The 13196-nt window shown below is 48.2% G+C and overlaps 3 protein-coding genes across 3 annotated transcripts; 1 reads left to right on the forward strand and 2 right to left on the reverse strand.

Annotated features, from left to right (window-relative positions):
* Window positions 1-5: 5 nt before the first annotated feature.
* On the reverse strand, window positions 6-2347 carry PtrM4_152860 (uncharacterized protein; the record flags this gene model as incomplete). Its single annotated transcript, XM_066110225.1, has 4 exons — window positions 6-214; window positions 309-899; window positions 964-1063; window positions 1169-2347. The coding sequence occupies 4 exons, from the start codon at window positions 2345-2347 to the stop codon at window positions 6-8; spliced, it is 2079 nt and encodes a 692-aa protein (XP_065958758.1).
* Window positions 2348-8763: 6416 nt separating this feature from the next.
* PtrM4_152870 (uncharacterized protein) lies at window positions 8764-11162 on the forward strand (the record flags this gene model as incomplete). Its single annotated transcript, XM_066110226.1, has 2 exons — window positions 8764-9169; window positions 10897-11162. 2 exons carry the CDS (start codon window positions 8764-8766, stop codon window positions 11160-11162), a joined length of 672 nt encoding a protein of 223 aa, XP_065958759.1.
* Window positions 11163-12323: 1161 nt separating this feature from the next.
* On the reverse strand, window positions 12324-13169 carry PtrM4_152880 (uncharacterized protein; the record flags this gene model as incomplete). The annotated part of the gene is made up of 2 exons (XM_066110227.1): window positions 12324-12823; window positions 12850-13169. Coding segments are annotated over 2 exons (820 nt in total), but the record flags the coding sequence as incomplete, so codon positions are not given.
* Between the last annotated feature and the right edge of the window lie 27 nt (window positions 13170-13196).

Genomic DNA, 13196 nt, shown 5'->3' on the forward strand with positions numbered 1-13196 from the left:
AGCCCCTAATTTAAATGCTCAAGTAGTTCCTCGTCGTTGACGTAGAAGCCATCGTCATCCACTAAGTCGTTGTCGTCCAGCGGCTCCTCAGTATCCTCGTCTCGCTCCTCTTCGTTGGAAGCGTCGAGAGCATTGATGTACAAAGAAGCCAGTGCGGGGATTTGGTGAGAAGGAGTGAAGGGCTTGCCGCGGCAGGGGCAGTCTCGTGCCTCATCTGATGGTCATCCTTGCCACATTTGAAGCAGAGCTTCAAGTCAGCTAGACGCTTCTTGTCTTTCTCTGACCGCTCGAAGGCCATCTTCTTGTACGTATGCGTGCTGGCGGCGTTGTTGTGACCTGGAGTGTCGGGTGTCCGGAAGGTGACCAACTTTTGGGTACGGCTAGCACCAGCGTCTTCGTAACGGGAGTTAATTTTCGGCCAGCGTCAATCTGTTGATGTCCCTGGTCGATGTGTTGCGCTCGCAGCAAGAAGGACTGGATGGTCTCATCCTTGTGAGATCCGGCAGTGGTCGCGATAGCTAACCCGGGTCGCATGAACTCGCGAGCGTATCGGATCTGGGTCGCGTTCTTGTGTTTGAGGATTCGCATGCAAGAGGTGAACTTAGACTTCCACTCCATGAACTTCTGTCCAGACTTGTAGCGGAGCGAGCCGTCGGCGATGAGGGTTTCGGCGTCAGCTTCCCGATCATAGGTGAGATACTGGCTGTCGAGAGTCTCTAGGAAATCTAGGAAATGGCGAGCTTTGACATCTCGGATGTGCTCGTAAGCTTCGCCTTGAATGCGGAACTTGAGGTAGTCAACCGCTTGCCAGTCCTCTGGGTATGTGCGACACTTGGCCACTGCCATCTCGCGCCACCGCTCGTAGTCGTCGTCGACCTTGCCCTTGAACGTCTCAAGTTCTGGGAGTTTGTAAGAGAATCCTCCACCGGCGGTAGAGGGCGCGACGGGCGGCGGTCGCGGTACTGTAGGAGCGGGGCGTATGGGTTCGATGATGGAGGAGGTAGCGAGGCGTCGCGCACGGGAGTACGGTTATCCCATGGGGTGTACCCAGCTCGGCGAGGATCTTGTGAGTTGGTCAGCGGTACCATCTACAGGTCGCTGTAGCAAAACGCTTGATTGTACAGGCCGTACTGGGTCGTAAGATCGCTCGCGCCGCCAGAGGGTGTACGGCTGATAGTTGGTTCATGTTGCAGCAGTCGGTCGTGACCGTTTTTGTCTCACGTCTAGCCTCGGTGAGCTGGAGGTTGAGCTCATCGTAAGCCTTATCCTTAAGGGCGAGAGCTTCGTTCTTGTTCGCCTCCATGTTAGAGTACTTGACATCATACTGGTTAAGCTCGATAGAATAGCGATCAGCTTGTCCTTTGAACTTGTCGCAGAGCTCAGCGTTGGCCTTAGCTTGGTCTGCCCACCAGTCGGCGCTGTCAGACTCCTCCTTGAGCTTCTGTGCCAACTCTGCGTAGTTAGGACCGCTCTCCGGTTCATCGGCTCGGCGGGATAGGTCCTCAACCTTCTGCTTGAGTTCATTGCGTTCGGTGGCGGCAAGGTCGCGCTCAGCGGCGAGGGCTTTGAAGGCGGGGTCATCGCGAACGTTGGGGAGTTGTTCTGACGCAGCTTTGAGCTTTCCGATGTCCGAGGTGAGGCGTCGGATCTCTGTCAGCTTCTCCTTGTACAGGTTGCTGCTAACCATGCCAACTTGTAGTTGTTTACTGTTCGAAGTTTCATCAAGGGCTGCTTCAACATTCGCTAGTCGGTCTCGTAGAGCTTGAGTCTCTCCTTCATTGCGGTCCACAGTCTGCAGATGCCTATTGATGGCGTCAGTGCAGTTGCGTAGGGAGACTAGCGTAGAGACAATAAATCGCCACCAGAAGTCGGGACGATCCTTCACGTTCTTCTGGAGGTTACTAGAGTTAGTGACAGTGAAGTCGTTGATGTTGTGGGTGATGTTGCCATCAGTGCGGATTCGGCCTGTGCTAAGGGAGTAAAAGGCATTGCTGTGCTCGTCAGGTTCGGGATCCTCTTGTAATTCGAACCACTCGGTGTCAACGGTATAACGGAGGTAAACGTAGTTAGAATCTTTGAGGTATTCGAGCAGGACGTCGTTGATTTCGATGCCGACAATCTCGCGTGTAGCAGTCATGGGCTCTAGGTCGCCGCTAGCTGATACTGATGGCTGGGATGACGGATGGGCTGCCAGAAGCATGCTCTCTCGGCGGTTGGAGAGGCAAGCTCGTACTGGTACGAGAGGCGGGCCCATCTGTGATTGAGTAGGATCCTGGGAAGCTTGCCCGAAGGTGGCACCGGTGGCTGAGGTACCTTGGGTATTCTGGGTATTGGCCGGGTTTGCCATCGCGATGATCTTTTCGTGTGTGTTGCGCAGGGCTGACCGTAGGGTCGCGCTTCTCGAAGCTCGATGCCTTGCCTTCTGCCTACTTGTCCGTTGATGTAGGTGGACCTGTCCTTTACCAGCGTTGGTGACAACCCCACGAGCAATACTTGCCTGTTGAGCCTGGTGTCTCTGGTCTTTTCGTGTGTTGCGCAGGGCTTACCGTAGGGTCGCGCTTCTCGAAGCTCGATGCCTTGCCCTCTGCCTACTTGTCCGTTGATGTAGGTGGACCTGTCCTCTACCAGCGTTGGTGACAACCCTCACGAGCAATACTTGCTTGTTGAGCCTGGTGTCTCCACCCGTGGGCTTCTAGCGCAATACTTTGCGATCCTCGTCGTCAAGACCTAACCCGTCGCAGAACGTCTTGTTCTGCCCGATGTAGCAAGTCGCAGTTGCTCAATCGGCGGCGGCGCTCGGCGCGGACGGTGTTTCTGATAACTGAGCCTGATGCGAAGTATCCTAGGTATGTAGGGGTTGACACACAATAGTGTAAAGGCACTAGTACACTGCAATAGTTAGGATGCCTCTAATAAGTGAGATTGTGTGTACAGATCTATATACAAGTACGAGGGGAACTTTATTATTCCTCGCACGGGCCAACTGCCAGCGTGGCACGTGATTGTATGGCACGTGATCGCGTGAGGGATCGTAGGTTTGATCCATCACAACTTCTACTCTTACCTTCTTCTTTCTCTTTTAATAATCTACTTTTCTTTCCTCTCTTTTCTCTTTATCCTTTCTTCTTCTAATATACCTCTTTCCTTATCTACTTCGTCTTAATTTCTAACTATCTTTTTTATACTCTTCTTATTTATTTTCTCTTTTCGTTTACCTCCTTCTTTTCTTTCTATCCTCCTATACTTCTTCGATTCTCTTCTTCTTCTTTACTTCTCTCTACTTTTATATTTCTTCTTTCTTTTATCTTATACTTGTTAAACTTCTTCTCTCTACTCTACCCTCTCCTCTACCCTTTTTGTGATACCTTACAGCTTACTCTTACTCTCTCTCTCTTCTTTCTCTACTCTCTACTCTTACAATTTACCCTCTGCGCCCCCTTAATCTATCTTACCTTGATAAAACTCCTCTTCTTACTCTCTTTCTTTGCCTTTACCTCTATCTCTCTTGTATTTTCTTTCTCTACTATTATTTTGCGTCTACAACTCCGCGCCCTCTCTTATCTATCTACCTCTAAAATATAATATTCTCTTATATTCTTTTCTACTACTCTCGCTTTTGTATTATTATTACCGCAACGGCCGGCTTCTTGAAACTTAACCTCTTTTCCTCTGCCCTACCCTCTCCCTTCGCCCTTCCGCCTACTCTCAATCCCCTCTTTCTTGCTTTCTATTAAACTCTCTTGTATTTCCTCCTCCCTAAAATCCCTTACCCTCACTCTCTCCCTTACCCTCAATCTCTCCCTTACCCTCAATCTCTCCCTTACCCTCAATCTCTCCTTACCTCAATCTCTCCCTTACCCTCAATCTCTCCCTTACCTCAATCTCTCCCTTACCCTCTCCCTCTACTACTACACCTCCCCTCTTTTCCTCTCTCAACTTCTTTTACTCCTCTAACTTCCCTTTCCTCTCTCTTGATCTACTTTACTTTCCCTATTTCCTCTTCTTTCTACCTCTTTCTCTCCTACTTACCTCACTCCCTACTCCTTCCTTTTTCTCTCCTTCTACTAACCCTTTCGAATTTTTACTTTTAACTCTACTCTCTAACCTTTCTCTTCCTACTCCTTACTCATTACCTCTTCTCACCCTTTTTCTCTTTCTTCTCCGACTTTCTTTACTCACTCTACTTCTCTTTTCTACTACCTACTACTCCTCTTTACTTCCTTTCTATACTTCTTTCTTCTACTACTACCTACTTTACTCTCTCTTACCGCTTTCACTACTTCTACTTCTACTCTTACCCTTTTCTTTACTCTTGCTCTCTTTCTTGCTCTCTTTCTTCTTCACTTCTACTTCTCATTTTCCTTTTTCTCTCTCTTCCTTTCCTTTACTTCTGCTCTTACTCTCTTATTACTATTCTATTCTCTTATATCTATTTTCTTACTTTTCTATATTATATTAACTATCATCTCTCTCTTCTTCACTCTTTCTCTCTTCTTATATCTCTTCTCTTTTTTCTCTTTTACTATCTCTTCTATCCTCTTCTATTATCCCTACTCCCTTACCCTTCTTACTCTCCCTAACCCTGTAACCTTTCTTTATTTCTCTACTTCTCTTCTTCTACTACCTACTACTTCTCTTTACTTACCTACTTTCTTTACTTTTCCTTCTGCGTTTTACTCTCTCTTACCGTTTTTATTACCTACTCCCTCTCTTCCTTTACCACTTCTACTCCTTCTTAACTTCCTACACTCTCTACTATCTACTCTTTACTCTACTCTTTACTCTACTCTTTACACGCTACTATCTACCCTTATAACACATACTCCTCTTCTTTATAATACCTTACTTATCTCTTCCTAACACTCCCCTTTCTCTTATATCCTACTTACCTATGAAACCCTCTCTTCGCCCTACCTACTTGTGAAACCTCCTCTTCCCCCTTACTACTTGTTTCGCCTCCTTGTCTGTCCTATCTGCCCCGTCTGACTTGCTGTACTGCGCCCCCGGAACTCACTCCACCGCCTGCGTTCCTATAACCTAATTAATCCTACAATAACTACTCTTACTCCACCCTTTTGTAACACCTTACGGGTCCACCCACCACCCCTCTACTCTCTCCTCTACTCTTACTCTACCCTCTTTGTGACACCTTACGGCTTACTCTTACTCTCCCTCTTCTTTTCCTACTTCTCCCTTTCTCCTCCTAAATACTTCTTAACCCTAAAAACGGGGTGTTACTACTTATACGCCCTATCTAACTTCTTTTAACTCCTTACTCTCTACTCTTACACCCTACCCTCTACTTCGCTCTACAACTCTGCGTCCTCTAAACCTACCTTATCTTATAAAAATTCTATTCTAACTCTCTTTCTAACCCTTTACCTCTACCTCTCTTGTATTTTCTTTCTCTACCCTCCTTTTGCGCCCCTAAATCCCCGCCCCCTCTTACCTATTTACCCCTAACATATAATCCTCTCTTATATTCTCTTCTACTACTCTCGCCTTTGCATCTTCCTTACCGCAACCGGCGGCCTTCTTTAAACTCTACCTCTTTTCCTCTTTTCCTCTGCCCTATGCTCTTGCTTTACGCTTCTGCCTACTCTGAAACCCCTCTTTCTTATTTTCTAGTAAACTCTCTTATATTTCCTCCTCTCTAAAACCCCCTATATATTATTTACTATCCACTTTATTATTCTTAACTCTTTTTACTTACTTTCTCTAGTTATCTTCTTATACTATAATACCTAACCCTCTTTACCCTCCCTCCTCTCTACCCTCCCTGATCCTCTCTACCCTCCCTGATCCTCTCTACCCTCCCTGATCCTCTCTACCCTCCCTGACCCTTCCTCTCCCTGACCCTTCCTCTCTCTACCCCTAACCCTTTAACCGCGCCCTCCACTACTCTCTTACCTCCCTCTACCCTACCTCTTCCTCTATTAACCCCCCTATTAATACTCTGTTACACTATCAATTTGCGTCTCGTACTATCCAATACTGCCCCGAACAATTCCTCTCCTACCCCTTACATTTCTCCTGCCTAACTCCCTACTAAATACATAACGAATAACCCTTATACAAATCTACTCTAACACAATCTTAACTGCTTCTTTTTATTTCTCCTCCCCGTCACTAACATCTCCCTATTTTGTCCTCGCTTTGCTTATCACCCGCCCTTCGCATATTCCCTATCTATTCCCCTACTATCCTAATTGCCTGTCTTACTACTCTACCTGCCTAAACTCCTGTTATCACTGCCGTATTAAACTCTACTACCCGCCTTGTCGCTCCTGCTCCTACTGCTCTACCCTCCTCTCTACTATATCTCCTCTTTATTACTGCTCTTTGCTGCTGTCTATCTCCTTGTCCGCTTGTCTACACACTAAAAATCTCTCCTCCTCTTCTTTATATCTCTCTTCGCCTCCTTGCCCCTCCAAATACTTTTCTAATACTCGCCTTCTATATCTTATTACCCACTCTTTCCCCTCTACATACTACCTAACGAATTGCTCTTCTACCTTATTTTGCCTGTAATCTAATCCTCCTTTATCTCCTTATGAATATTTTTATTCTTCTATTCATTTCTTACCTATCCCTCTCTTCATTCTGTAACCCTAACCCTTTCTTCCTTCTATACCCCTAACCCTGTCTTATCTACTATAAATCCTCTTCTCCCCTTTAACCCCGCCCCCTAACGCTTTCCTACCTCCCTCTACCTAAACGCTGCCCTAATAAACCCCCCGTGAATACTCCTTTATACTGTTAATTTGCATCTCTTACCTTCTAATACCGCCCCTAACAATTCCTTTCCTACTCTACCTCCCACCAAAAACGCCCCTAATAACCCTTAAACTGAATCGGCTCTAAAACAATCGTAATCGCTTCTTTTACACTTCCCCCTCCCCTCACCAACATCTCCCTATATTTTCCTCGCTTCGCCCATTATCCGCCCCTTTGCATATTCCCTATCCATTCCCCTACCATCCTAATTCCCTACCTCACTACTCTACCTCCCTAAACTCCTGTTGCCGCTGCTGTATTCACCTCCGCCACCCGCCTTGTCGCTCCTGCTCCTGCTCCTGCTGCTCCAACCCTCCCTGCCCTCCTCATCTCTCCTCTCCACCACATCCATCCTTCCCCTCTCTCTCTTCTGTTCCTCTCTCTTCTTTCCTTTCCTCTTCATCTATTTCTATCTCTCCTTATTTTTAATCTAATTTACTCGCTTTTATCACTTAATCTATATAACATCTACTAAATACCCTAACTCGGAAACTTTTCCTATTGCCACTATATCTTCTCTCTTCTTCCCTTTACCTCGGCCTATACCCTTCTCTGCAATAACCTCTGTTGTTTATTGTTCTCCTCTATTATAAACGGCTGACTCTAATAAAACTCTCTTATTAACCTATTCGTTTCTGTACACCCTAACCCCTACTTGCTCTAAAACTGTCTTACGAATCCCTCTATTAAATTTACTTTAACTCTCTGTTCTACTAACCTCCTATCTATCCCTATGCTACTCTATTCTTGCTTCCCTATACTAATCCTAACAACCTTGCTATAAATACCCTCGAAACTAACAATCTTTTATATCTGCTGTCTAATCTCCTCCGTATCTATTATCTTCTTATTGCTTGTATACACACGTTATACCATTCGCTATACTAAACACAACCTAAATACTTCTTCAACTATCTCCTTTGCCTACTACCTCTTAGTTCTCTAATACTGTTGTATATTGTGTCGGCTCTGTCCTTCGCCTACCGCCGTCTATATACCGCATCGCATTATCTACTACCCTATATACCTCTATCACTATTCTGCGTCGGTAAACTTAAACTCTACCTACTGTATGCACGTCCAACACGGCCTGCCTCGTCTTACTACTGTTGCTTAAATACCCACTATGCATTATTGTACTGTACCTTAACTCTATCCTTATCCTTATTACTACTGCTGTTCTTGCTACTCTCTCTTTACTTGCTCTATATTTTCTTTACTTCTCTTTCTATTTTCTTTACTTCTCTTTCTATTTTCTTTACTTCTCCTTCTTTCTCTTTATCTTTTGCTTCTTATGTCCTTCTCTATAAACTTCCTTATCTTTCTCTCTCTTTCTTCTTTCTACCTATCTTCTATTCCCTTTACTATACTCCTCTTAAATTATATCGGGTTTCTTTTATTCTTCTTTCTTTTCTAACATCTCTTTTTAATATTATTGAAACATAATCTCTTATATCTTTTTTATTTATATCTTCTTCTTATGACTCTACTTTTATATAAACTTAATCTTTTCTTCTATCTTCTTATTAATGTATTCCTAATAACTTGCTCTGTCTTCTACTACAATCCTAATCCTTAAATCCTACTTAATTCTATGCTTGATTTCTTTCTTAAACACTATCTAATATATACTACAAACTATACCTGTTTTACCTACCTCATCTATCGATTATGAATCTCACCAACTTTATACTCTCTCTTTTCGAATCTTTCTTTTCTTTGCTTTATACCTGCATACTTATTTTTAACATAAATAACTCTTCTTTAAACTTTTGCTCTTACTATACCCTTACTGTGCTTATTACTCTTACTACTGTTACTATCTTTGCCTCTATTATAATTACTCTTGCTTCTACCACGGCTACGGCTGCTATTCTTGTAACTTTTCCTTCTATCGCGACTATCACTCTTACTGTCTATTCAATTACGGTTACGGGTTCTACTATTGCAACTCCCGCTGTTCCTGCCGTCCTTGCTGCTTTTAACATGCTCGTTATTACTCCTACGGCTACTACTACACCTGTGTTTACTGCCGCTTCTACAAATATCGCCACTGCGGCCCCTACGCTTCCTATTCTTGCTATCCACTCCGTCCTTGCTGCTCTCGCCATTCCAGCTGCTCCTGCTGTCCTCGCTGCTCCTGCTCTCGCTAATTACGCTCCTACTATTTCCGCCCTTACTGCTCTTACTCCTGCAGCTTTTACTCTTAATGCGCCTACTCCTACGGTTACTGCTCTTATTGCTGCTACTCTTAATGCTCTAGCTCTCACTGCTATTGCTCTCGCTACTCTCGCTATTCTTGCTACTACTACTGTCCCTGCTGTCGCCAACCTCGCTTCTATCGCTATCCTTACTGCGACCACTCTCCCTGCTCCTATTATTTTCGCTGCTTGTAACACCCTCGTTGCTGCCGCCTTTAAAGCTCCTACCCTTGCTACTCCTGCTATTCTTACTGCTCCTGCTCCTACGGCTCTTACTTCTACGTCCTGCTCTTGCTACTCTTACTCCTACCGCTCTTACTCCTCCGCATTCCGCAATCCTCCCTATTACTGCTTCTGCTCTCGCCACTTCCTCTATCTCTACTATCCCCGTCCTTCTTGCTGCTCTCGCTTTCCCCGCTGTTCCCGCTGTCTCTACTGCTCTCTTCTGCCCCTTACCTCCTACGCCTCCTCCACCTGCGGTAACTGCGGTTTCGGCGGCCGCTACCGCTCCTCTTGTCGCTGCTCTTACTACCCTCGCTACTTTCGCTTTCCTTGCTGCTCTTAATATCTTCGCTATCAATCCTACGGCTTCTGTTCTCGCTGCTCCTGATACTCTTACTATCTCTACTGTCCTTACTTTGTCCCTTGTCCTTGTAACTTGCACTGCTCTTAATATTCTTATTACTACTCCTACTACCCCTGCACCTGTTGCCGCTTCTGCCCCTGCTATCCTTGCTGCTTATAATATCCTTACTTCTACCTCTTACCTCTTACAGCTTATATACACCTCCGGCTACTGCTATTGCTACTGCTACTCTCCTACTTTCGCTATCCTCGCTACTCTTACTGTCCTTACTATCCTCGCTGTTCTTACTATCCTCGCTGTCCTCATTATCCTCGCTGCTTCCGCTGTCCTTACAATCCTCGCTGTCCTCGTTGTCCTCGCTGCTTCCGCTGTCCTTACAATCCTCGCTGTCCTCGTTGTCCTCGCTGCTTCCGCTGTCCTTTCTACCCTTACTGCCCTTACTATCCTCGCTGTTCCCGCTGTCCTTGCAATCGCTACAATTAACTTAATAGTTAATTCCCTTGCCGTTCGCCCCTTTCTTGCGCTGCCCTTGTTGCTCTTACTGTCCTCGCAATCATCGCAATCACCTTAATTACCTTAATTGCCTCTATCCTCGCGGCTACACATCCTGCTCTTACTGCTCTTGCTACTCTTACTTCTATCGCGCCTGCGGCTCCTGCTTTCCTACTCTCGCTATCCTCGCTTCTCTCACAGCTGATCCCGCTATCCCTACTATCCCCGCCGTCCTCGCTGCTCTCGCTGCTATCGATATCCTCGCTTCTGCTCCTCACTCCCCACCGCTCCTACTACGCCTGCGGCCGCTATAACTACTTCTGCCCCTGCTCTTGCTTTCCCTACTGCTCTCGCTGTCCCTGCTGTCCCCCCACTGCTCGCGCTACTCTCGCTGCTTCTCACTTCCTACCGCTGCTACGGCTTCTACAACTCCTTTCGCCGCTGCGGCTCCTGCTCTCGCTGTCCTTACCGTCGTCGCTGCTCTCGCTACTCGCTCTGTTCTCGTTACTCTCGCTATATGCGCGGCTCTCGATGCTCTCGCTGCCAACGGTACCTATCATGTCGCTGCTCTTATTTCTCTCGCCTCTCTCGCTCCCTACGCTCTCGCTACTTGCCATCTCGTTGCTCTCGCCGCCTCGCCTGCCTCGCCTGCCTCGCTCTCGCTACTTGCCATCTCGTTGCTCTCGCCTGCCTCGCCTGCCTCGCTCTCGTTGCTCTTGCCGCTCTTGCTGCTCTCGCTCTTGCTGCTCTCGCTATCGGAGCTACTCTCGCCGTCGTCACGACCCTCGCTTTTCCTCCCTGCTCAAGCTGCTATTACTGCTTTCGCTACCTGCCATCAAGTTGCCCTCGCTGTCCTCGCCATCCTCGCCATCCTCGCCATCCTCGCCGTCGTCGCTGCCCTCGCTATCGCCACTATCGCCACTGTTGCAGCTATTGCTCTCGCTACCAACGCTGCCTGCGCTCTTACTGCTCTCGCCGCTCTCGTTACCTTCTCTGCCCTCGTCTTTGTCGTTGCTCTCATTGCTCTCGCTGTTGCCGCTGCTTTCGCTACCTCTAATATCTTACTACCCTCGCCTTCGTCACTACTCTCGCTGCTCTCGCCTTGATCACTGCTCTCGCTGCCCTCGCCTTCGTCGCTACTCTTACTGCTGCTACTATCGTCACTGTTGCTGCTATCTCTCTTGCTGCTAACCCTGCCTACGCTCTCGCTGATCTTGCTGCTCTTGCCTTTATCGCTGCTTACACTATCCGACCTACTCGAGCTGTTGGAGCTACCCTCGTCAACGTTACAACTCTCTATATTTCCTCTACTCGCCTATTAATCTTGTAATCCAACAAAACTCTCCTGCTAAGTTATTGCTCTCAACCGTCTCTAACAATCGCTTTTTTCCTAAAAACTCAAACAACGTCGGCCCTGCTCCTGAATTACTAACCCCGAACTCCTCTAACCGCGCCGTCCATCGGTTTCCTACCTCGCTCCGCCCTAATGCTATACTTAATAACCCGCCTATTAATACCCCTCTATACTGGCAATCCCCGTCTTGGACTCTCTGATATCGCCCAAAACTATTCCTTTCCCACCGATTGCATATCTCCTGCGGCACTCCACACCAAAAACAGCCCGAATAACGCTCAAACTTAATTGTCTCTTCCATCCTCTTAATCGACTCCTTGATCCGCTGGCTCTCCTGTCGCCAACATTGCCGTACGTCGTGTGCGCTCGATCCTTGCCCTACCGCCTCGCATAACCCACACCGGTTTATCCATTGCGCCAGCTGCCTACGCAGCCACTCGACGTCGGCGAACTCCTGCTGCGCTGCTGTATCAATCTCTGTCGCGGGCCGCCTTGCTCTCGTTGCTGCTGATTAAACGCCTGCCGCGCCTCTTCTTGCTCCCTCTCCAATGTCTCCGCCTCTTCTTCGTTGCTGCTGCCGCCCTCGGCCACCTCCACCACCTCCATCTCCTCCACCTCCTCCACCTCACCTCCTCCATCCTCCTCCATCTCCTCCTCCATCTCCTCCTCCATCTCCTCCTCCTCCATCTCCTCCTCCTCCATCTCCTCCCCGTCGGCTCTCATGCATACGTCACACCTCTCCTCTCCCTCCTCGCACCGAGCTCGCTCGGCCTCGCGCCTGTCTAAATACCCGTCCAACATTACCCGTCTACATGTCGCCGCCTCGTCTATGCCTTCGACGTATGCTCGCACCAACCGCTGCTCCGCCTCCCCTGCTTGTCATCCGCCGCTCGCTGCTCGCCGTCCTGCACCATCATGATGGCCTCGCTCCGCTCCCCGTCTCGCCCGGCTCGCCCGCTCTCCTGCGCGTAATCCAACACGCTAAACGCCAATCCATGTGGACAATGCACCGGATATCGGGCACGTCCACTCCCATGCCCAACGCGCTGGTTGCCACAATCACCCGCTGCTTGCCGCCCATGAACTCCTCCAACATGCTTGCCTTGCCAACCGCGTGGTGATGATACGCATGGCACTTGAGCTTCTCGGCTAACCCCTTGACCTTTGGCACTGAGTTGCCGTACACTACAATCTTGCCGCTCTTATACTTTCGGACCTTCTGCTGTACCATCGCCAACACCGTTGCCTCTACCTCCTGTCTCTTCCTCTCCTTCTCTACCCTTACCACCCGGTACGCTATGTTGCTCCGTGCTGTTGGTGCCCTAAACATTCTTACCTGCCCACGCTCAAAATGCATTCGCCGGAATAACTCGTCCTCCTCGCTGGTGGCAACGTTGCTGTTAACATGACCATCTGCGTCTCTACAGCCACTAGCTTACCTAGCTGCTGCATCTGCTTGCGGAACGTGTACTGCCGGTTTAACACGATATGGCACTCGTCGATAATAATCCGATCTAGCTGCCGCGTCGCTCGTAGCCGGTTTAAAAACGTTGCAAATTCCTCTCCAACTGCCGACTCGGGCGTCACTAACACCACCGCTGCTGCGTCTGGCGGACGCCGACTCTGCCACTCTACGCACGATATCCCTAGCTTCTTGCACCGCTGTGCCATGTCGCCACGCAACGCGATCAACGGCACTACCACCACCGTCGTGCCGCCCTGCTCTGCCACGCCGGCAACATGAACAACAAGCTCTTGCCTGCCCCCGTCGGCATCACCGCTACTA

Source organism: Pyrenophora tritici-repentis (genome assembly GCF_003171515.1).
Source record: "Pyrenophora tritici-repentis strain M4 chromosome Unknown M4_contig_00026, whole genome shotgun sequence".
Classification (NCBI taxonomy): Eukaryota; Fungi; Ascomycota; class Dothideomycetes; order Pleosporales; family Pleosporaceae; genus Pyrenophora; species Pyrenophora tritici-repentis.